The sequence below is a fragment of the Bemisia tabaci genome, chromosome 4 (assembly GCF_918797505.1).
Source record: "Bemisia tabaci chromosome 4, PGI_BMITA_v3".
Taxonomy (NCBI): domain Eukaryota; kingdom Metazoa; phylum Arthropoda; class Insecta; order Hemiptera; family Aleyrodidae; genus Bemisia; species Bemisia tabaci.
This window is the reverse complement of record NC_092796.1, coordinates 34,611,213-34,635,309: the sequence shown is the minus strand read 5'-3', so window position 1 is coordinate 34,635,309 and position 24,097 is coordinate 34,611,213. Positions and strand designations below refer to the sequence as shown.

Below are 24,097 nucleotides of genomic sequence, written 5' to 3'. Positions count from 1 at the left end.
AACTGAGAAGTAAAGAAGTTAAGAGATAAAATGGATGATTGCAGAGAGCTTAATACTCACCAGAGGAACTAGAAGAGAAACTACTAGAAGTTGAGAAACTACGATTATCATTGGATGATTTTTTCATTCTACGTCGTTGAGCTAACTTGGCTTTTCCAACATCCTGCAAAGTCAAACAAAAACATAGAGATTAGCATTAAAAATGGAGTGATCGTAAGTCAGTTACATCCCCATTAAGTACTTAACTTTTCTGCTTTTCTTATAATGTGCTATACTGTGCGATTATTTTTCCTTGCCTCTGTTTCATTTATTCTCTTGATTTATTTATTCTCTTTCCAAGTACATCTTTTTACCCTAATTTTTAATTGCAATCCTACTCATTATTGACGAAATTAAACCTGTTTATTCTATATGACTGCTCCTGACCATCAAACATTTTCATTCCAAATTTTTTGCCCCCCAATGCTTTGCAAACCGAGGCATTTTGTGAAACCATATGAATATAGGTAAATATTTGGATTGAGAAAAATCTGATCTCTCCTGCGTGGTATTCAGAAATGTTCAACTTTGTTCTTTAATTTTTTTTATCTATTTAATAAATTCAATATTCTAAACAGAGTAAAATGCAATTATGTATGAACTCTGGACTAAGAGATGTTTTCATCATTGTACTTAAACTCAAAATCAATTTTAGAACTAGAAACTTTTCATGAATTACACCTCGCTGAATTTTTAAACCTCTTTCCTTTTTACATAAAAAACAGCACATATTACATTTTTCCCTACTAAAACTATCAAATGATTTCTGACGAATACGAAATTTTCCTTCACAGCAATTTCCACATGAAGCTACATAATGCCTGTCCCTCATTCCTCTCCTCGTCAGATTGAAACAAACTCCTTGTCTCTTTTTAAGACCAGACATAATTTATGCATAGTTCCTTGGAGCTGCTCAATGGCTTATAACTTGATGCTGAGAATACCTAACTCGAGGCTTACATTATTTAAAAATGAAGAGATGTTAACACACCTGTAATGTGAATCCTTCTCGATGGGCTTGATGGAAAGCACTGAATGTGAGACTAATACCAAGTTCGGCTGATCGGGCTGATGAGCCACCGGTGAGGATTCCAGGGGTCATCAGTGGTGTCGACAAGACTCCATTACCCATGAGCCACGGTGAGCAGCGAAGGTCGTGCATACTCAAGCGCTCTGTGGGGTCCACAGTCAAAAGTCCTGAGAAAAAATAATTTCATTTAATTAGTACATCACCACAGAAGGAGGGAATTTCATAAAATGTAATCTCGCTGCCTAAGAACTGAAAACTGAGCAATCCTTGGTTTTGCGGTTGAATTTTTTTTCTTTGCCCCACTCATCTAAAAGAATTTATCTAAATCAAGTCTACCAAATCTATGATTTTCATTTTATCGGCTAGTTCACCATCGCTTTTTCAGATTCTTATTTCATGATTATTTCATCTAGTTTCACATAATTAGAATTTGTGATACAATTTTAATTCTCGCTTACGTTAATTGTCTACTGTTTTTCTTGAACAATGAAAGAAAAAGAAATCTAAAAATAGAAGCTACATATGCGCAGGACAATTCAATTCACTGGAGATATTTTGCAAGTGATGGTTTACCTTTGATGAGCTGCTTCGCTTCAATTGAAACGCTATTCCAAGCTTCGGCTTTGAAGTTGAAGTCTCCCTCCTTGATACGGCTCATGATCGCAGCAGCGCTGTCATCGATGGAAGGGCAATGAAAGGGCGGCTTGCCACTCAGCATTGTATACTGAAAAAATTAATGCATGAATGAGTACCTTGCATTTGCTGCTTTTCATATCTAATCATCCTCCTAGGTAGAGCAGCCTATGACTAACCGGTAATCAGGTAATGCTTAGAAATTTCTACCAATTCACCTATAGTATTTAGAATATACTCAACGAACTTTAAAGCATAAGCAAGAAAAAAAACACTGGAAAACATGGCCTGAACTATATGGAATAAGATGGTAAAACAGTGTTGGGTCCACATTGTTCTGTGGGGAAAACAAATACCAACTGCTCGTTAGAGCTCAAAATTTTTGACTTTAATTGAAATTAAAGTCTTGCCAAAAAACCTGTCTGTGTCCGCAGTTTGATACCAACCGGTGGGTCATGCAGTTGAGAGCTATTTGCACCCATGGTGTGGAGCAACAGCTTACTAAGTATTTCAAAAATATCAGGAAGGTACTTACGAGAATAACTCCTAAGCTCCACAGGTCACAATTCTCATTGTAGCCAGCTGCGCGCTGGTTGAGCACTTCAGGAGCAGCATAGTGGAGCGTGAAACAAGGCGTGTGCATCGTTTCTGACTCTTGCTTCAGTCGGACGAAACCAAAGTCGACAATTTTTATCACAGCATCATCCGTCTCTTCGGTGAAGAGCAGATTCTCTGGTTTTAGGTCTCGGTGAACGACACCTCGGGAATGCATGAAGTGGAGCGCAGAGACTAATTCCCGCATGATTTTGCTGGCTTCAGTCTCCGTAAAACGCTTCTTCCGGCGGATTCTGTCCAGCAGTTCGCCGCCTTGAAGAAGCTCCATGACTAAATAGGTATGAACCTAGTGAGAGAGAAAAAAATTATTTGAAAATTCTTAAAATGCAATTTTGGAGAGAATCTCTCTTCTACTACCAAAGGGAAATAAAAATCATTAGAAACTAGATGCCAATAGGAACTTCATCTCTTTCCTATTCAGAAGATATTCGGCTTAGCACTACCACTTTTCACTATTATGTTTGTGGAGGTATAGTATAAGCCTCCGCATAGTGGCCAAAAAAAATGAAGGAGAATAAAAGTTTTTTTAATTTTTTTTTTATTTTTATTTTTTTGTAAAAAAAAAAAAATTGGTTCAGGCTTTTATTCATGAAATTCTTGGATTTAAGAGATATTTTAAATTTGTGAAATTCAGGTAATGCCTCATTCAAAATAGATGAGAGAATACTTCCACTTACCTCATCATAATAGACCTGATGAAGATTGACAATGTTAGGATGTCCTTGGCAGGCTCGTAATAGATTAATTTCTCTAGAGGCATCAATTTTTCGACTAATTATTTTCACTGCAAACTTGCGGCCAGTTTCTTTTTCGACACACCGTCTGACGACAGAGAAACTACCATCCCCTAAAAGTCCTTTCCTTTCTACATCAACTTCATAATGTTGGAAGAAGGTGGATTCCTAAAAAAACGAAGTTACTATTAGAATTTTGGCAAAGAATAAAGAGGAATGAAAAAAAGCCTGCTTGCAGAGCGAGGAATAAAAAGGCAGAGGATATGCCGAGCAAAAATATTAGTTTCTTTCCCCTGAAACTGAAACTTCGAACAAAATATTCACCAGAAAAGTAAAAGGTGAAGAGAGAGGGCAGAGAACTAAAATTTTCTTGCATGAAAATAAAATAAGATGAGAAAACTTATCTTCTTTCTAACTCTCTAACTCTCAAGTTTATTTTGAACTTGGTTCTGTGATAAGATTGTTTATAGATCAAGTGATTGAGTGTGCACTAGTTTTTTGTAGATCAAGTGATTGAGCGTGTGCTTAGTTGATAGTATGAATTATAATTCAACACATTCAAAGGCTGATTTTTCATGGACTCAAAAACTGAAATTGAAAACTTTTAATTCCAGTGGACAAAAAAATGCATAGATGTAGGTGACCCCAGATTTTTTTATGCATGCATTGACATCAGTGATGTTCACTGTACAGTATAATTATTTCTTCAAGGTGAGGTTCTGAGTAACTTACCTTAAATTTGCAGTAGATGAGATTTGCTAAACTAGGTTTCTTGTCGGTCAATTGGGGATCACAGAAAATTTCCTTACTAATCACATTATTGGTGAATAAAACTGAGGGAGCAACATACGAATAACCCTGAAACAAGATAACACACACAATTAATGCATTTTTCGTTAATGAATAGGGACAAGAAAATAGATCCCTGTACCAATAGATCCTTGAGACCGTTGAACCTTCTTCACAACAAAATGGAGATAAAACCTTTTTATTAGGTATTTTACTTGTAATTTTTACTCAATTTACTCTTTCACCAAATGCTTGAATTTTGTGGCAAAACAATTCAGATGAAATGAAAGATTATACATTTATACAAACCTTAAAAATTTTATCAAAATTAGGAGGAACTATAGCAGGAGAGTCAGCAGGAGTCATTTTTGTAAATTCTTCCGAAAAATTACTAACATCCAATTCATTGGTAATCTTTGGTACAAACGGTGCTTTGATTGCTTTTTTGGCTAAAGCAACCCAATTCATATCCTGTAAAACAGAAAAAAATAGTTTTATTAGCAGAACGTCAATACTGAAAACTTGCTAACACCTCCATACAATGCAAAAATCGATATTCTAAAATGGCAAGGGACTTGCGGTAAGCTTCCTGGCATTAAAGTCCCCTTGAAATAACATTGAGTATAGAATTTTCATTGAACATGAGGGGCTCTGAAGAAAATTTCATGTGGTTCGTTCATACTAGTAATTTCATCAGGCTTATTACTTTCCGCCTAAAAATAAGAAAAGAATGATGTGAGTGAAAAAAAATGCCAACTTTTTACTACTTTAGAATCAGTATATAAGAAAAAGTACTGCCATTTATTTAAATTAGAAAAATATATATTTACATCATAACTTAGATTATATTATAACTGCAATATATATGTAGAACGTAAATTTCCAGTTTAATTTTAATTTTAAAATTCCAGTTTTTTAAGTTTCAATTTAATTTTTCCGGTAAACTCGTTTTTTCCTCGATTAATTTTTTAGCTCTTCTTGGTCTAGCCATAAACTTTGTAAGTTTTGAACGAGGAATAAACCCCTTAATCCTGAAAATAAAGAAAGCGAGACATCGCTCCGACTGACCTTGAAAAAAGGATGCTTTTTAAGCTCTTCGGCATCTTTATCACCGCCAAGTCTTTTCCTTGGGTCCTTGACTAAAAGCTGACTTATGAAGTCCACCACATCCGTCGACAAATGCTCTGGAATTGGCGGGTTCGTCTTTAAAATGCGTCTGAAAGAACAGAGTTGCACAGCCGATTAGCAGAGAAAAATTTCAAGGAGAAAATAGGATATTAGGAGAAAACAAACAAAAAAAGAGCAGACGAGGAAAAAAGGAAAATACAAGGTGATCCAAAATTAAACCGCCAGATTGCAATACTGCCGTGCTAAGGAAGAACGCCGTATGAACATTCGAGCGTTGCCAAATTTTCCGGAATAGAACATGTATTTTTAGAGGAAGTGATACATACTTTTCCTTGAAATTTTCAGATATTTTAGATTAAATTGCGAACAAAATTGTCGAAACAATTGGAGGACAAATATTCACGATTTTTCTTGTAAATTAGTTTTTTAATTCAGGAAATATGGCAACTGCTGAATGCTCAAACGGCATTCTTCCTTAGCTCGGCAGAATAGCGAGTTCTAATGGTCAAAATAAGACTTTTCCCCCTGATGTGAGAATTTTTTTTTACCAAAAGTTCTTCATAAAAAGGCATAAGAAGGGTACCAAAGTTCTGGAAAATAAATCTATATTACCGCGCATTTTGACGACGATAATGCATCGAGTCTCATGAAATTCTTTTCGAAAAAACAGAATCGGAGCAGAAATATTGGAGCATTGCAATGGAGATACGTGCTTTTTTTGTACAAAAACGAGCGACGATACAGTCAGGAGACGGACCACGCGGCGGGGCGGGGTAAATGAGGAAGCTAGGACCTTGCTCCGGGTTGCCAAAGGATGGGGTAAAATGTGAATATTTTTCATGAGTTTAAATGTGGAAAATTGATAATTTTTCAGCACCAGCTGACGACAATGGTGCTCTAACCCCGGTTTCCATGGCGCTACGGCCGCGGCAAGCGTGAACTGCCTGTCCGGGATGTGAAATAACGAGGCAATTTTCCGGAAATTTAAATCAGCTCGACGACATTGCCGGATCGAGCTATCAGGATCACTTTCCACAAAACAATACTGCCATGCTAACGAAGAACGCCGTAAGAACATTTGAGAGTTGCCAAATTTCCTTCAATTAAATGTTTATTTTTGCGAAAAGTTACGAATATTTTCCCTTGAAATTTTCAGGGATCTTAGGTGAGATTGCGAAGAAAATAATCTGAAAAATTGGAAGGAAAATATCCATAAGTTCACCAGGAAATTCGTGTTTTATCAAAGGAAAATCGGCAACGCCTGAGGGCTCATACGGCGTTTTTCCTTAGCAAGGCAGAATACTAGTTTAGGACATTTTCCCTCCTGAGTGTTTCGAAAAACCGTACACAGGAAAAAAACACATTGGATCTAGAGTCCAGACTCTTGAAAACATTGACAAGAAAAAGGACTCTTGATTCAATCAGAATTAAGCTTAAATCAAAAGAAAATCTGCTCAAATTAAGAGGCTTGGTTCTTGATTTAAGCTTAAATCTGATTGAATCTGAGTATTTTTTCTTGTCGATGTTTTTAAGTGTCTGGACTTAAGATCCAACGTGTTTTTTTCTGGTTTTTTTTTCCAGTGTACTCAATGGTCGTGGCTCTCCCGTTTTCCTGAAAGTCGAGAATATTCCAGACGACTATTGTCGCGCGGAGGATGCTTTTGGGGACCTGAAGAAGAAAATTGGGCACTTTCGGGGATGTCGGGGACACCCCTCAATAATCGGGGATTATCGGGGATATTGGGGACTTTAGGGGACCGGTAGACACCCTGAAATTGCACCGTTTCGGTCCGTTTTTCGATCTTAAAACGGAGTTGCGTTCCTGAAACGAGGACTTGCGACACCGAGCTCGGGTGACAGCGCTCTTCATCCTGCAGAGATGATATCTTTTAACCAGCAACGTTGCCGAACGAGCTATACGCGGCGGTGATGACGGGGAGCCAACACGCTTCGGACGGGGTTCGCACCACGTGGCAACGACGCGGACTTCGATTTTTGGGTCAAGTGCCTCCACGCAAAAGCTACTCGAAAAGCGTGGCACTGAAATGCAGATTATGCGGCCCGCGCTTCTCCCGGGAAGGTGATTCCACCCCCGAATCACGGTATGAAAACAAACCGTTAAAAAAAGACGATAGAAAGAACAGGGTGTCTACGAAACTGCCGTGCAAAGGAAAAACGCCGTATGGACCTTCAGGCGTTGCCAGATATCTTTAGATAAAGCACAAATTTCCTGGTGAACTTGTGAATATTTATAATCAAATTTTTCAGGTAATTTTGTTTGCGTTTTCACCTAAATTTCCTGAAAATTTAAGAGAAAAATTTACGTACATTTCTTCAAAAATAAACGTTTTATCGAATGAATTTTGGAAACTCTCGAATGATTATACGGCGTTCTTCCTTAGCACGGCAGTAAAGTACGCTGACCAAAAAGCAATGCTTTCAGAGTACTTCTGCAGTACGTTCCCAAGAAACTCCGTATCTCCTCAACAGGAAAATTCAGTAAAACGGTGCCTACTTCTGATGAAATTCGAAAAATGTCGAAAATTTGAAATACTCGCTCGAATTGCGACAAAACTGACAGACACAAAATTTCATGGGTGACTTGAAAGTTAACTGACTGGATAATAGGGGAATACATACTTTCCAAGCTTTATTCAAAAACAAACGTGGTGTGAAGGAAAAATTCCGAACATTCTTGCGGAATTTCCGCACTTTTTCAGTACTTCCGGATCACCCTTAAAAAATTACGACTATTTCCGGACTTTCGGGAATTCCGGACTTAAAGGAGGAAACAAGGCGTTGTTTGGCACCGCGCGAGAAAACTTCCATAGATACGACCGAACTTTCGTTCATTGCATACTGAAGTTTTTGGCCCTGTTAACCAAAGTTTTCATTTGAAAAAGCTAAGAAAGTTCTCAGCCTGAATAAGAGATAAAATTGACTTGCCCGGTGAGACGCAGTTCGGGCGACTTTTAGGTTCACGATGCACAACTCAGGTCTACTCGACTGCCGTGCTGAGAAAGAACGCCGTATGAACCTTCAGACGTTGCCAAATTTCCTTCGATACAACACGAACTCTTGGAAAACTTATGAATATTTTCCTTCTAATCTTTCAGATAATTTTATTCACATTTTCACCTCGAGTCCCTGAAAATATCAAGGAAAAATATTCATATATTTCCTGAGAAATAAACATTTTATGGAGGGAAATTTGGCAACTCTCGAATGCTCATACGGCGTTTTTCCTCAGCACGGCAGTCTACTCGAGTGGGGTTGCTTTCTATTCATCGATTAAAAATCCGATATAGCATTGTGTGGAAACTACACGGCACACTCCGGCGCCCGCGTCCGACTCATCAATATTTATGAAAATTATGCAAGCACCAAGGACATAGTGTCACCGAGCCGTTTTTGTCACCGGTGAAACCCGAGCCGAGCTACCGAGAAAAGGCGGCAGGAAGTAAATTAATTAACGCTTAACGCGCACGGATCCTCCGTCCAGGGGTCGTTTTTCGTTGACCTTACAACCGACAAACTTTTTTGTTCCAAAAGGCAATTCGTATCATGCACCGGAAAAAGTCTCTTGGATCCAGAGTAAACTATTAAAAAATTCGGCAAGCAAAAATACTCTTGGGGGCCATACATACAGTGTGTAACGCTCTAGGGGGGGGGGGGGGGGGGGGATCCGAGGAGAGCTTTACGCCTTTTTGTTTAAACGTGTTAAAGGATAGGGACCTACGTCACAAAAACGTTACAACGGAGGGGGGGGGGGGGCGGAGGAGGATGCTATCCTGAATCATGGTTGAAAATGGGTGAAGGGTTGGAACTTTCAGGACCCCAGAAATAAAAGAAAGGGTAAAGGAAAAATAGAAAAAATTATGAGGAGGGCGGCCTTCATAAGGGAGGGAGAGAGATAGATGGACATGAGACTAAACCAGTGAAATATTTTCAAGCCGTTAAAATTACAGTCTACTTGTCTATGATAGGGGAAAAATAAAGAGAATAAAGGGAATAAAAGATAAATAGACAAGAAAGACCGGATGACGAAGCAAAATTAATTTGCCGGAGTGGCAAAGCGCAGGAACGAAACGAGGATAGGAAAACCGTCAGCGCGCCGCTAAGAAAAACGCCGTATGAACATTCGAGAGTTGCCAAATTTTCCCTTATAAAATGTTTACTTTTGCGAGAAAATACGAATATTTGTCCTTGATATTTTCAGGAACTTCGGAAGAAGTTGCGAACAAATTATGTGAAAAAATCGAAGAGAAAAATCGAAAGTTTACCGAGAAATTCGTGTTTAATGAAACGAAATTCGGCAACGCTTGAAGGTTCATACGGCGTTTTTCCTCGCCACGGGAGAATGGGCCAGGTGGCCGGGAGTTGGGGCAAGACAGGACGAAGACAAAGTGCGAGATTTCTTCCAAACTCACCTAGATATTTCTTGCTGGGTGTTCTTCTCGCCTTCCACCGTGAACGGGGAGGCACCGGTGAGCAGCTCGTAGGTGAGAACGCCGACACTCCACCAATCAACGGCCTGCAACAAAGAGATCCGAAATTAGACTATGCAGCGAAAAACAGAGCCAGAAACAGGGTTACAGGCGTGAAATGAAAAATATAAAAGATTGGACATTTCCGAGAAATATTTCATGAGATTTCACGAGACAGTGAAAAATTTCATATTTTTCAGGGGTTAGAGTATGCAACCCGCACTCGAATAGACAAAAATAGAGGACAGACACAATTTTTACATTTTGCGAAACATGAAAAGGAACTTGTATTTTTCAATATTTTTCATAAATTCTGAAATTTCATGAAACATTTCAAAATTTTATTTCTCATGAAAAATTGCAACCCTGCCCTGGCCAGAGATAGTAATTCCTCATTGCAAAATGTAGTCCGTTTGTGCATGGTTTCCTTTGAATAAATACGATTATATACACAGCCACACAGTCCGGGACTGCACTTCGGTCGGATTTTCCCGTTCAAACTTGGCAAACACAGCTTGGTGTAATTGAATAGTTGCATAAGACTTTTCGCGCTCGAGGCGAGGCATTTTGGCGACAACCCCCCCCCCCCCCCCCCCCCCCCCTCTTCACGCAAGACCGCACTGCGAATCAATCGTGAGGCCAGGCCGCATTAAAATGATATCAGTCCGGACTCCTATCGGCTCATTTGGCGAGCCAATCGACGCTAGGCCGGTACGTTTCGCACGGCGAAACCTGCGGCTGCACTGGACGCAGTGAATAAAATCGAACAAGACCAAGAACTGTTCGAAAACTTGTGCGGTGCCGTCAAAACCGAAGTACATTTACAGCACCTTTTCACTAATAAGTTCTGTCAATTATGTTCCGAAAAGTTTGATTGATCTCTCCAAAAAATAACGTGAACATTTCAGTTTTTCAGAACATTTCAGAACACTTCAGCCAAGCAATTTTTCCTTGGAGCGAAGCGTGCGCGCGTTTCAAGGTCCAGTCACACGATCGAATTGAGCCATCAAATTGGGCCTCTTAATGATCGCATCCTCACCTTAGCTCTTTTTCCACCAATCAGAGCTTCAGTTTGATGGCTCAATTGATCGTGTAACTGAACCTTCAGTACGGCGCATGCGCGCTAACAAAGCGCGTTATCGCGTTATCGCCGCGATGATGTTGGACGACCTCCAAACCTTTGCGTTCTGCGCTGGCGGCCGTGGAAATGCTCGCACGGTTCCGATCCCGACGATCAGATTCGAAACCGTTACTCGAAACTTGAACTTGAATTCGATTCGCCATGCAAATGCGGTTGTGTTTACTTAGCAACCGGGCGAGATGGGAGTTGAGTGCTGAGTCGATTTCTAGAGCTCACAAATCGGCATAGCCGCGCTCAGCTTCACGGCGAGCCGCTGTCGCCAGATAGTGCTGAAAAATCAGCATATTTGCCCGTGCGAACCCATGTAAAATATCCACATTTTAGCGTGAAATCTTGCAACCTTGAACCAAGCGAAAGTAAAACGCCGATCAACCGACGTGTCTCTGCTGGAGGAGCATCTTCTCTCGGCGAGCAACGTGGAGGTTAGCGCTAGTTCGGCGGTATGGCCACAACATTTGCCTTCATTTTGTTGGGTATGCAACGAGGCCTCCTTCGAGTCAAAATGGTCCTGCAGAGAGACAAGTTCCCTTGAACTATATCAAGAAGGAATAATGCTCATATCAAGGAGAAAATCGGTTCAATCAAGGATGTTCTTGCTTGATATAACGATGATTTCAAGAAAAAATCTCCTTGATAACAAATCCAATAATATTTCTGCTTTTGTCAAGTCACTCTTTTTTGCTCGGTTCAGACGAAAAATTTTCGCCACATTTTGGCAGCAAGAATTTCGAAAACGAGGAAAAGAGACCGAAAAGCATGATCTTTCGAATCAACTTGGCTTCAGTTTTGTCGATGGCAGCAAAATATCTAAAGCGCGATCTGTAATGAAGATCGATGACATGTAATACATGCAGATTTTAAAATCCGGTTCTGACAGCGGAATATTTCAACCTGCGGACGGAGCGTCGCTTCACTTAAAACCAAGCTTCGGATTTAGATCTTCGATACGTATCTAAATTCGCTTTCAACTCTGAGAAAATCGTGATTTTTTCCGGAGAAGATCTGAGAAAAGTAGTAGGAGTCCCTACTCCGCTAAATCCGCTGATTCCACCCCATTTTTCCGGTTTCCCTGACCCCGAAAACTTCCTGAAAACGCCGGTTTCCCGGGATGCTGGATACCCGACGATCTATGTAGACAGCAACGATTTCAGTTAATTCGACCGATCTGAGTATTTTTTTCCTCCGGTATCGAGCCCCGCACAAATCGCTAGCATCTCGAAAATCCACTTGCGCAATTTTTAGGCGCAAAAGAATGGGTACGGCGTGACCGGCGGAGGTCACCGCGATTAGAGCCCCCCCCCCCCCCCCCCCCCCCCCCCGGGGCACTCATTGCAGTTGCAGTTTGCACGGCGCAATTATTACGGGCCGCGACCTTGCGCGAACAAAAGCAAGGCACAAGGAAAGATCGCTCCGACACCGCCACCGACCGTACGGCACGCGGTTGCACCATCTTCCTGCTCTTCTCGAAATGGGACACAGAGTTGCGAAGGGGGGGGGGGGGGGGGGCGAGAAAAACGGTGGCAGCGAATCGTCGGAGGAAACAAGACTGATTTCCTCGCACATTGAAGGCAGTGCCGAATGCACTTCTGTCGTGCTAATAAGGAGGAATGCCGCAGTGGCGTGGCGTGCTTTGCGATTGATCGATTGATCTGCCATTAAAACCTATGGAAAAGGATCGATGAACGGGGTACATATAATAATCGATCTTTTACCATACTTTCAAAAGGGGGAAATATCGGTAATCGGATTACTTTAGTCGATTTTGCAATTTTGGAATGAAGTTGCGTTCCTTCGACTGGGAAATGACGAGCTAAGCACCACAACACAATATTTCGTCGCTCCTCTGACAAGCCCTCTTCTCCGTGTACTCTATGATTTCCGCGGCTCATGCGGAGATAAAGATACGCCCTTTTGATAGAGGCCCTACGATTTAGGTAAATTATCATGAGTAATCACAAAGGAAGGCTGAGCTCAGCGAAAAGACGCCACTCAAATCTGTGAATACACCTGTGCAACTTCTGTCCGAAATTTCCCTAATTTTTGCATAGGATCTGCAGAAAAATCGATGAAATGATGCCCGAGATTTCCCCGTAGAAATGGAATTTGCGAGGGGAAATTTGGCGAAATTGGTTGCTTACGTCCTTTCGTGGGGTTAACGCTCGATAATTTATCGATTGTTTTACATTCATACATTCAAATGGACAAAGCGGATTGCTGCTAGCTTGGAAGACACGCTATAGTCGACCACTGTTGACAAGGCAGAAATGTTATCACACGCTCTATTTCCTAATAAGTCGCATTGGTGAAGCTCATGGACTTAATCATAATCATGACGACAACTGCGCTGCAGTTTAATCCAGTGCGGAATGCGAGAGAGGCTGCGCTCCGGCCGGTCGGCGCGGCGTTACCGCGTTACGTCAAGAAAGCTTTGTGAGGCCGTTATTAATGCGTCTCGGAGACGGAACCAACTGCGACGCTGTTGAAGCAACGAAGACGGCTCCAAGAAACTTTAGATAGGGGGACCGGTTGCTCGATGAACTTCCAGCGCGAGCAATTAAGGCATTAAACGGAGGAGAGAGAATATCTCCTCGAGACCCCGATGAAAAAATCCGAGCTATGTAAACGACGGTGAATGAGAAGTTTGTTATTTTGTGAAGTTGTGGTTTGTGGTTCTCTGCGGGCTGGATGTTGAAATTGATAGATGAAGAAGACAAAAGGTAAATAAAGCGAACCTATTGGTGGAAACGGGTGGTGCAATGGACAAAAGCGGTAAGGAATAGACTAACTAAGGGAAACCCACGAGGTACCCTGAAGTCAGTCTATCCTTTTCCATCTTAATTCATAACAACGGGTCCGTTTTACCAAAAAGGATAGCTCCATGTTCCCTATGTTTACTTTGCATATATAATTTCAATAATCAGCTCGCTAATTTGTTCTATCGGAACCTTTCTTCAATAAGCGCCCCTTCAAATTTAAAATTCGACGAAATGAACATCAAAATTTGCAGTTTTAGTCAAAAATTTCTTGTCCGACCTCTACAGGACTCGATCCACTGTGCGCCGGCAACCGTGTCAAAGGGACTCCAGGAAGTCCGGGCCGGGAAAAAGCTCATTTTCCTTGATTTTAGGAAGTTGGGAACTTTTTCCCTAAGCGGGTACCCCACCAGAAATCGATTACCCAAGGTCGACGGTACGTTCGGCGGTCGGCCTGGAGCGAGGATTCGAGGAAGGAAGGAAGCAGGAAAGAGCATCTCGTTGCCGGTGGCCACCATCGCGGTGTTGCGTTAGGTTGCGCAAAGGCAAAGGCGAAGACGCGCGGAGGAAAGTGCGTGGTCCCCGATGGGGGGAAGGGGGGGGGGGGGTGCGTGCGGGCGGAATGCGGCACGTCGCGCGTCGCGTCGCGGCGCCGACGGGGGCAAGGGCGCTGGTTCCAACTGTGTCAAGGTATCACTTTCGTTGGCCCTCCGGCGCGGCACCGGCGCGGGACTGGGACTCGCTGCAACGCTGGCCGCGCCCGGGACCGGTTGCCCGAGGATGGTGAATGGTGAGCGCCGAGCGGGCGACGCAACGCTGGGCCGCTTCTGGTAGGTGTCCGGGGAACGTGCCGTTCCGCGCGTCCGCGGTCACTCCCGACTCCTCAGCATGGAATGGAATGGAAGATCAAGCTCCAAATGGAGCCTTCGCTCATTCATCTGCAGGCTGATTGTTCAAATTGATAGAAAAAACTATAGACAAAGCTGTAGACTAAGCTGTAGATAAATCTATAGACAAGGCTATAGACGAAGCTAAAGACAAGGCTACAGACGAAACGGTAGACAAAGCTATGGACAAAGTGATAAGGTGACGGACAAATCGATGGACAAGAAAGAATGGGGCAATTTTATTGGTGGAAGCGGATCACTGGAAAAAAAAAAAACACATTAGATCTAGAGTCCAGACTCTTAAAAACATCGACAAGAAAAAGTACTCTTGATTCAATCGGAATCTAGCTTAAATCAAGAACCAAGCCTCCTGATTTGAGCAGATTTCGTTTTGATTCAAGCAAAAATCGGATTGAATCAAGAGTATTTTTTCTTGTCAATGTTTTCAAGAGTCTGGACTCTAGATCCAATGTCTTCTTTTTTCCGGTGGTGGTTGCAATGGAAAAAGGAGGTAAAAGATGCACTGACTGACAGCGACCCACGAAAGATCCTACCACAGTTAGTATATCATTTTTCCCTTAAACTGGAACGAACACCCGTTTCAACCGACAGGAACGCTCCAATTTCCCCACGTCTTTTAAGTCTATAGCTTTGTCTACCAATTTCAATAATCAGCCCGCTGGGGCTTGTGCGGAAACAGGGATGCACCCTTAAGCCAGAGGAATGACGAAGACGTGTGCGATGCGAAAAATTGAAGGCGCGCTAACTTTCTAATGAACAACGCCTGGATACAACTATACGTGCTCGATGGATGTCCGTGTGGCATGCGAAAAATTGAAGGCGCACTGATTTCTTTGTACAGGTACGGATAATTCAGCACATTTTTCCGTGCATTTGAAACTTTTCTACTTGACACGTCAACCCGTTTAGACGCATGCTTTCCTTTCGATTGTGGTGCCTCTAAATCTTAACTTTTCCCCCTTTACTTTTATTTGCTCTCGAATATTCGTCGATTTCCCTAGAGGAATTCTGCCATGAAAACTCGAATTTTCCTTTCATTTTTCTCAGGAGCCTTCAGGGAAAAATGAGGTTTTTCTTCCCGGAGTTCATCGGAGAAAGAATATCAATTTTTTCAACGTTTGAACTGAAAGTTGAGCTAACATGGACCACTAAATTAAAACAAAATAAGTTATCGGAACAGACCAGAGGACAATCTGGGATTTTATCACCAACTCCTCGAATTTAGAGGATATTCTTCGGTCCCTGATGAATACCGGTAATTCTCTGAGTTTCCTGCTTAGGTTGCCTGATTGTTGATATTACTTGAACACCACAGGCCTTGGGAATTACGGCCTCAACTTTGAGAGCTTTTTTTGAGCTTTGGAGTTGATTTCAGAGAAAACCATCATGTTTTTCACGAAATTTTGACATAGTAGTTACCAGTGCTTCGATCGCAAATTCCTGACACACTCCATTCCTGATCCCTAGGCTACACCAGCAATTTGGCAACACCGGGTTTCCTCCATTTAAACCCATGGAAATGTATCGATTCTTGGAGGGGCTACGTGCTGCGACAAGAATCGATTACTTAACGTAGGTTCAATGGAGAAAATCCGGTGTTGCCAAATTGCTGGCTCCGCTTCTGGGCGACACGAATCGGAGACTTGAATACCATGGACTCGAGTAAGGTCAGGTTGGTTCCCAACCGTTCTCTCCCGGCCCGTATTCCTTCTCGAACCTAATCGAGATCCATCGCGTGGACGAGTCCTCTATTCTCCTGCTGCTAAATGCGCCGCGCCGTGCCGAAACTTTTGTCAATCTCTTGCGAGGGGCGGGAAGGGGGGGGGGGCGCTATTGCGTGGCACCACGCGCAGCGTCCTAATTTCGAGCGAGTCGCGCTGCCTTGACATTGCGGCGCGCGCGAGCAAGCGAGCGAGTGAAACGAGCGTGTTCTCCGAGCCGCGGCGCTCGCTTCCGCCTCGACGCGGCGTTGCCACTTCGTGCGCTTTAAACAGGGATTTTCCAGCTTAGCGGCTCCGACTCGGAAGGAAACGAAGAGGCGATTCTTATTATTACGGGTTCGGAACGCTGGATTTGTCCGTCTAAATGTATGCTTTACAATCGATCGACTACGATGGATTTAAGTGGAGGGAGAGCACTGTTGCCAATTTGCAAAAATTGTCACTGGAGCCCAATCGGCAACGTCGCGTGCGCAGAAATCGTGCGTCCCGCAAAAGGAAGCTCCGGAACTCGCAAAGCGTCAGGACACAATTTCTGGGTTCTGAGTTTTTTCCTTTCGTTCATCCATTCTTATCGATTTTTTTTCTTCCTTTTTTATCTTACCATAAAGCGCGCGCGGGGTAAAAACTATTGGGAAATTAGTCCCTTTTTTATGTATAAATTTTGTTATAGAAAAGTCATCGAATAATGTTTCATCACACTTATCCTACTCATACTTTACTAGAATGCTTAATTGATGATAGTTAATGGACTTCTTAATTGATGATGATACAAGTTGAGTTTTTGGAAGATACTGAGTTCTCTCCGACTATCCATTCCTCTGCCGTCGAAAACCTCACAATACATCCTTTCCCGGACCAAGTATCGTAACTCCATTCCAAGGTTGCAAACTTGACTCGAAAAAGTTAATTTTTTACAAGAATGTATCCGTCCAGTTTAGGTCCAAAATTTTTCCGATTTCTGCCTGAGATCGGAAGAAAAATCAGTGAAATTTCCGATTGGAAAATTCCCGACATTTCCACGGTAAAAACACAATTGTCGAGGGGAAATTTGGCAACATTGAAATGTAGTTACGTTCTTTCGTGAAGGAAACGACGTATATTGTCACCACCTCGCCCGATTTTTGGGGACGAGCCGTAGCGCGATAAATCCGTCCGCTATTTTTATGATTCGTTCTCATCCAAGGTTCCCCGTCGTCGAAGGAGGCGAGCTATCCTAGAGCGGACGAGGGGGTGAGGAGGGGGGTGTTGGGAGCGTGATTTAAGCAAGTAGGCCACAGTAAGAGCCGAGCAGCGTCGGGACGCGAAACAAACGCAACACAACACTTTCTCCGCCTCCGACTCGGAATTAGCGAACTTGAGACGTCGCGTCGCGACGCGACGCTGCGCTGCCGTCGCACAGTGGATCGAGTCAATGGAGATGTTGCATGTGTGAGGAATTTGCGATTTGACTGATGATTTTTAAGTAAAAGTTCGCGAGAAACACGACGGTGCCACTGGTTTTCTCTGAAATTAACTCCCAAGCTCAAAAAAAGCTCTCGAGGCCAAAATGTAGGGGATATCCCACGCTATCCTGAGAGTCCTCCTCTACATCAAGACAAACTCTCCATGCAAAGATGGGGAGCAAATACATTGACAGGGCTGCTACTTTATTTGGGGACTCCAAAACTGAAAACACGGCATCACTGCTAATGTATTTGCTCCCTATCTTTGCATGGGAAGTTTGTCTTGATGTAGAGGTGGACTCTCAGGATAGCGTGGGATATCCCCTCCATCGGACGTGCAATTTTTGACTAACAATAAATTTGAAAATTTTGATGTTAATTACGTCACATTTTAACCTTAAAGAGGTGCCTCTGAGGGAGAATTTCACGAGGAAACCAATAGAACCACTTTTAGAAACCCAAAGTTTTGTATGAACGGAGTAAGCGTTTCAAGTTTCCAGAAGATTTTGTCCGACCTCCCCTATTGACTCGATCCACCGTGCGTCGCCGCGACGCTGGTTCGTCCGTGCAAATCCCCGATCCGCGGTCCGGGAGTTGCCAACTCGTCGCTCCTCAGACGATCGATATTAAAATAGCGATAAAATCGATAGATTACGCGATAGACGAAAAAGACGACGCGGGGCAGATGAAATGATTCTATTGGTCGAAAAGGGTGATTGGCATAGACTAGGGGAGATAATGATGGACTAACGATAGGGTAGTGAGTCCATCACTTAGCTCCTTTGTCCATTGCAACCACCCGCTCTACCAATGGGATCTCTCCATTTCCAATATTGACAAACATCCGTCACGGAACGATACGTACCGTATCGTTGATCGTCGTGTCGCCTGGGACGAGAGCCCAATAAAAATTGACAGGTCTCGGTGTCGATATCGATTCTTCGAATCCGACCAGCAGAGGCTTCGACGGCGGCCTTGGCAATGCCATCACTCCCCCCCTCCCCTCCGAAGCTCTTTACAAGCGATGATCCGCGGTGGAATAAATCGAACGATTACAACGTCTTGATCGCTCTTCTAAGAGCGCGCTCGAAAGAATCCTGCACCGATGAGCCCTCGAGCCCGTGAGAACGATTAATTCCAGGGCTCAAGAGATGTTCCACATCGTAAGGAAACAACGTATAAACATGGATTGGGGATGTTGTCGGATCACCCTCTATAAAATACTCTTCTTTGAGAAAAATTCTGAATAGTTTCCCCAGATTCTCAGACAATTTAGGTGAGCTGCAAATTTGTTTCCTGAAAAACCGGACGAAAAATGTTCACGAGTTTCCCGGAAAATTCGTTTGTACCGATGGAAATTTCGCAACGTCCATATGCGGCGTTCTTCCTCGATGAGACTTGGGAGGGGCGAATCAGCGAACTGATGGTTTGGTTATGCGCAGGAAGATACTTAATCGAACGCTATAGTTGCATATTTATGAACATTTATTGAAATAATTTGCGCGATTAGAAGAAAAAGAAAAGTTATGGAAAAAAAGCTGTAAGCCCTTAATACGCATTAGCACGTCAGTTTTGAAAAAAAAGGATCTTAGTTATTGCCCGTTCAACGAATGGCGGATTTTTTCGTGAGCTCTCAGATTTATAAATTGAAACTAGTTTTTTAATGAGGAATTCCTGGTCAGATGCCCTTGACAAAGGCTCACCGAAACTCGACTTTTTCAAGAATTAAAAAGGCTGCGAGCCATTTATTCTTCCTAATTTCTTGTTTTACTAACTCGTGTGACAAAAGAAAAAAATATAAGCGAATCATTCCGATGTTCCATTCAACGGGTATACTCAGAATACCAGGCAACTCAACGAAGTTCCCATTTTCATGGTGCAATGCAATTCGCTTGAAAAGTGCGATAGTGTTCGAGAAAGATTCCTGCATCATGACATGTGCCCCGAACGACGGAGATTACAGAGAAATTAGCCTGATAGTGGGATGAATCCACCGTGGATATTTTTTAAATGGTTACGTCACTGATACCACTCCTTTTCCAGGGTTGCCATAATTTTTTCATCTTCATAATTCGTGACCTTCCCTGACATTTTCGACATTTTCCTTGACTTCCTTAAATTCCCTGACATGACCCGGTTTTCTCTGACTTTTTTAAATTCCCTGACATTTCCCGGTTTTCCCTGACTTTCCTAAATTCCCTGACATTTCCCGGTTTCCCTGATTTTTTTAAAATTCCCTGACATTTCCCAGTTTTCCCTGACTTTTTAAATCCCCTGAAATTTCCCGGTTTTCCCAGACATTTTTAAATTCCCTGGCATGTCCCGTTTTCCCCGATTTTTTTAAATTCCCTGACCTTTCCCGTTTTTCCCTGACTATCTTATATTCCCTGACGTTTCCCGGTTTTCCCTGACCGCGGCAACCCTGAAGCGTCGAGGAGCATCCCCCGAATTACATCACTTGGTCCGCGGAGAGTGCAGTGGTGTAAGTGGCGGTGCGCGGCGCTCGGGCGATCTGGGTCGCGCGCGCAAAAGTGTGTCAGTCGGTCACCTCTTTGTGTCACGGCGCGGCGCGGCGCCCGGCGTGGCGTGGAGGGTGCGAGCGCTGCGCTGCCTCAGCCTCAACCCGAGCAGGATTAGGTAATATCCCGAATCCACCGCATACGCCCCCACCCCCGCCCACTCCCTGGCCCCTCGCAAATGACATCAAAGAATCCCCGACCATCTCCACGCCACCCTCAGATAAGACGCCTGACGTCTAAAAATCTCGTCTATTTACTCCGAGCGGGCTCCTAACAAGGGAGATTTCCCTCAGGAACAGTGCCGTGGCGTCCTTCGCGATATATCGATTGAGCTGCCTTTTAAACTTATGGAAAAGGATCGATGAACAAGGTGTTCGCAACGAACACCTTAATAATCGATATTTTATCAAAGCTTCAAAGGGGGGAGATATCGATGATCGATCATTCTTAGATCGCCACTGCTCAGGAAGTCACCGGATCAACCTGAGTGGTTTTCAAGGGGAGTATCCGAAGGAACGTAACTTCATTTCGTGGTTGCAAAATCTACTCAAACGATTCAATTTTATACAAGGATGTACTTGTGCAATGTAGATCCGAAATGATACTGACTCCTGAGTCAGATCAGAGGAAAAATCGGTAAAATTTTCAGTTGGATATGCCCAAGATTTTCCCAGTTCTTCCCTTTAGCCTCAACAACCAGCTGTTTCAAACGATAGGATGCCTGCATTTTCCATTTCTCCACTTCGATTATCGCTCTACCCATCAATTTCAAAAGCCAGTTCGGAGACTTGACGTAAGTGTCAGTACCGTTTTCAAGAGCACTTTCTGTCCAGCATGACGTAACGCCCTTACGGAGACTCTCCCTTACGTGAGAGAGGAGGGGTTTCGGGTCCTGAAGCGTGGCATTTCGTTTTTACTGTACTGTTGCGCTTGACAGTACTGTTTTTCGGAGCACTTTCTGGGTATGACGTAACGCCCTTACGGAAACTCTCCTTTACGTGAGAACGGAAGGTTTTCGGGTCCAGGAGCGTGGCGTCTTCGGGCCATGAAAGCGAGGCTTATCGGCAGACAGAGGAGACACGATGGCCTGTAAAGTAGCCATTACGGCACACGAAATCGGCGTGAATGATCGAGAATCGATATGTCCCCATATAAAGCTGTGGCAAAGAATCGATTACTACGGTGTCACCCTATTTATCGATATTTTTCCATGGGTTTAAATGGCAGATCAATCGATGTATCGCAGAGCACTGGAAATCGGACGGGACTCATTACGCGAGAGGTAACGGTCGCGTCATTAGCCGCCGCGGCTTATCACCGACACGTGGGAGCGATTAGTGGCCGTAATACGTCGATACGGCCGATCAAAGGCCGTATCTCCGCCGACGCGTGGTCCCTGAAGAGGACGGGGTTATGCGAACGGCGGAGCTCACCTTAAAACGCGGCTGCGTCGGAGGAGCGACTCTGCGACAGAACATCGTGTCGAGAGTCCGGAGGATCTGATTTTCTCCACTTTCGTATAGTGCGCCTCGTGTCGCTAGAGGTATTCTAATGAAGCTGTTGTTTTCGAGTCTTTTTTTTTTGGGGGGGGGGGGGGGGTTGTTTGTTTATGAGCCCTGAAAAGCATTGAAATACATACAAAATGTAGTTTGAAATATTACTTGTTTATTTTGGCTTCTAGCTCGATTTTATTTATCAATCACTACCAGGGTGTCTACTAGAACAGGTGGGTCAAAAATCAGTACTTTTACAGTACTTTTTCAGTACATTCCCAAAGAATTCAGTGCCTCCTCAATAGAAAAATTCAGTACTTTTTTAGTACCTCGTCCATTTGACGAAATTCGGAATTCTCGCTCAAATTGAGACAAAAATGACCAAACGATTAAAAAATTCCGGCCCTTTTGCGGAATTTCCGTACTTTTTCAGTAATTCCGGACCCCTCTTAAAAAATCGGTACTATTCCCGGACTTTCTGGAAATTCCGGACTTGTAGATACCCTGACTATACGTTCTATACAGCTTAACCATCCAGATTTGGTGATAAAATGTATAAATAAAATTTTGGCCTCATCTGAAAATCGACTCTTCCGGTTTTGAAAACGGCCTATCCCAAATCGAGCGTTCCTCGCAAGGGCTCGTCGAAAAAGCGAGTGCCGAACTTTTGTCTGATCCCAGCACGAGATCAGAAGAAGAATCCGCGACATTTTCAGTTTGAAATTCCGTCAAGAATGAAATTTGCGCATGAAAATTTGGCAACATCGAAACGGAGTTACGCTCTTTCGCGAAGAAAACGACGGAATGCCTACGACCGAAATTTCACTTGGCGTGCGATTCGATAATGGTTCGGGGTCTGGAACTGGAATGACCGTATGAGGATCGGGAGACAAAACCGGGGCCGGGTCCAGACAATGGGCGGGGGAGGGGGAGGGGGCCTAAGTCTCGGGCCGGGGCGCCTTGGCCGGAATCCAACGCCGCGTTTTGACACTGACTTTTCCGACTTGGACAGCCCCGGATCCAGGTCCGGATCCAGAACCGGGTCAAGCCTCACTCAACTCAGCTGATGATACACGCCAACGGGCTTCCGTTCTCCCCAACTTATCCCAATACCACCTCCGCCTCCTTGTAACTTTTTTTTAAAAATTTTCTTTATTATTTTTTTAAAAAAAATTTTAATTTTTTTTTTGAAGTTTTTAAAATGTTTTTTTTTTTAATTTTTATGAATTTTTTTAATTATTTTTTTAATTTTTTTTTAAATTTTTTATAATTTTTTGTGAATTTTTTGTGAATTTATTTAAACTTTTTTTTAAATTTTAAAACTCGACGCTCCTCCTCAGGGTGATTGGGAATGCATAAATTACGGGATGCACCCCCTGACCGCTCCGCAGTCCAACCCCCGGAAGTGCTCCGCGCCTCGGGCTTTTTGAGTTACCCCATTACGCTTAGGATTACTCTCCACGCGAATTTAACATTGATTATGAATTTAACATTGATTATGAAAAATATACTATAAAAAGTTCAAGTTTCATTGATGTTCAGCTTTCCGTTAAAAATTAAACATATTTCTGAAATAGAGCGGCTGCTCCCGATTAAATCTGACAAAATACTCAAAGCTCTAGAAACTCTATATACACACCTTTACATCGTTAATTTGGCAATAGCAGTCGTCTGCAACGAAAGAACAAGTAACTCATAGCGGCTAAAGGCACAAGCTCATCCAATTAACGTGATAAAAGGAATACGTTGTCTTTGGAGGGGAAAAAAATGTGCCCACGGTATGGAAAACATTTCTACACAGCGCTTTCACCAATTTTTTTTTTTTTTATCCCCTCAGTAAAAGAAGTATCTGCACGTGTGCGAAACGGGAGCCACCACGCAGGCTGTCCTGGCTTCGCAGACACTTGATAGTAAGCAAAAGTCTAATCATAATCGTTTTACATGAACCGATTTGACGTAAGGACGAGTCATGATATTACATGACGTGACGTAATTCAGAGACATTGCTCTAGATTGTGTCTTCCTATCCGTGACTGCAGTGTCTCTCTGGACGTCGAACGGCAAATATGTCAATTGCGCATCATATGCCAGGTTCTGAAATTGTGCCATTATCGTCGCTGACACAAATAAAAAAGATTGATTTAATTACCTCTCAGCCTCGTGAATCCGTCAACAATCAACGTGCGAATATGACTCGAGCTTGTGTCGAAACAATGGTCTACTACTCTGTTGAAAATCTGGAGGCAAAATCCGGAGTGCATTTCATTGCACGCACGGATTATTTTAAACTGACGGACAAAGCTACAAAAAAAGAAGACAAATGGAAAATGGATGGATTCTATTGGTTGAAACGAGTGGTTGTAGTAGACTATAAGGGAGGAAATGATGCGGAATAAATATGGGATCCCTCGAGAGTTGTTAGTTTCTTTGTCCATTAAAACCACCCGCTTCCACCAGCAGGATCGCTCGATTTTCAATTTATTTTCTTTGTCTATTGCATTACCTTTTAGTTTTCAATGATCAGCCCGCTGACGTTGTCTTGCGTAACCTGATTTTTTATTTTTCTAAGAGAAAGCTGAGCTACTCTGCAACTTAAGTTTTAAGAATGTAAGTATAGCAAATTCACAGGAGTTTTAAAGGCCTTAACAAAATAAGTTTTAAAAAA

General features: G+C 42.9%; 1 protein-coding gene across 4 annotated transcripts in view; it reads right to left on the bottom strand.

The window, feature by feature from the left end:
- LOC109033081 (ribosomal protein S6 kinase alpha-5) overlaps positions 1-24,097 on the bottom strand; it is a 210,506-nt gene that overhangs the window by 7,106 nt on the left and 179,303 nt on the right. For all 4 annotated transcript variants that reach the window (XM_072299746.1, XM_019045631.2, XM_019045718.2 and 1 more), the window contains exons 7-15: positions 9,399-9,502; positions 4,909-5,056; positions 4,150-4,311; positions 3,784-3,909; positions 2,995-3,219; positions 2,238-2,603; positions 1,643-1,793; positions 1,031-1,236; positions 61-163 (exon numbers count right to left, since the gene is read on the bottom strand). In XM_072299746.1, coding sequence (XP_072155847.1) covers positions 61-163; positions 1,031-1,236; positions 1,643-1,793; positions 2,238-2,603; positions 2,995-3,219; positions 3,784-3,909; positions 4,150-4,311; positions 4,909-5,056; positions 9,399-9,502 — 1,591 coding nt within the window. The remainder of the gene's footprint in view (positions 1-60; positions 164-1,030; positions 1,237-1,642; positions 1,794-2,237; positions 2,604-2,994; positions 3,220-3,783; positions 3,910-4,149; positions 4,312-4,908; positions 5,057-9,398; positions 9,503-24,097) is intronic.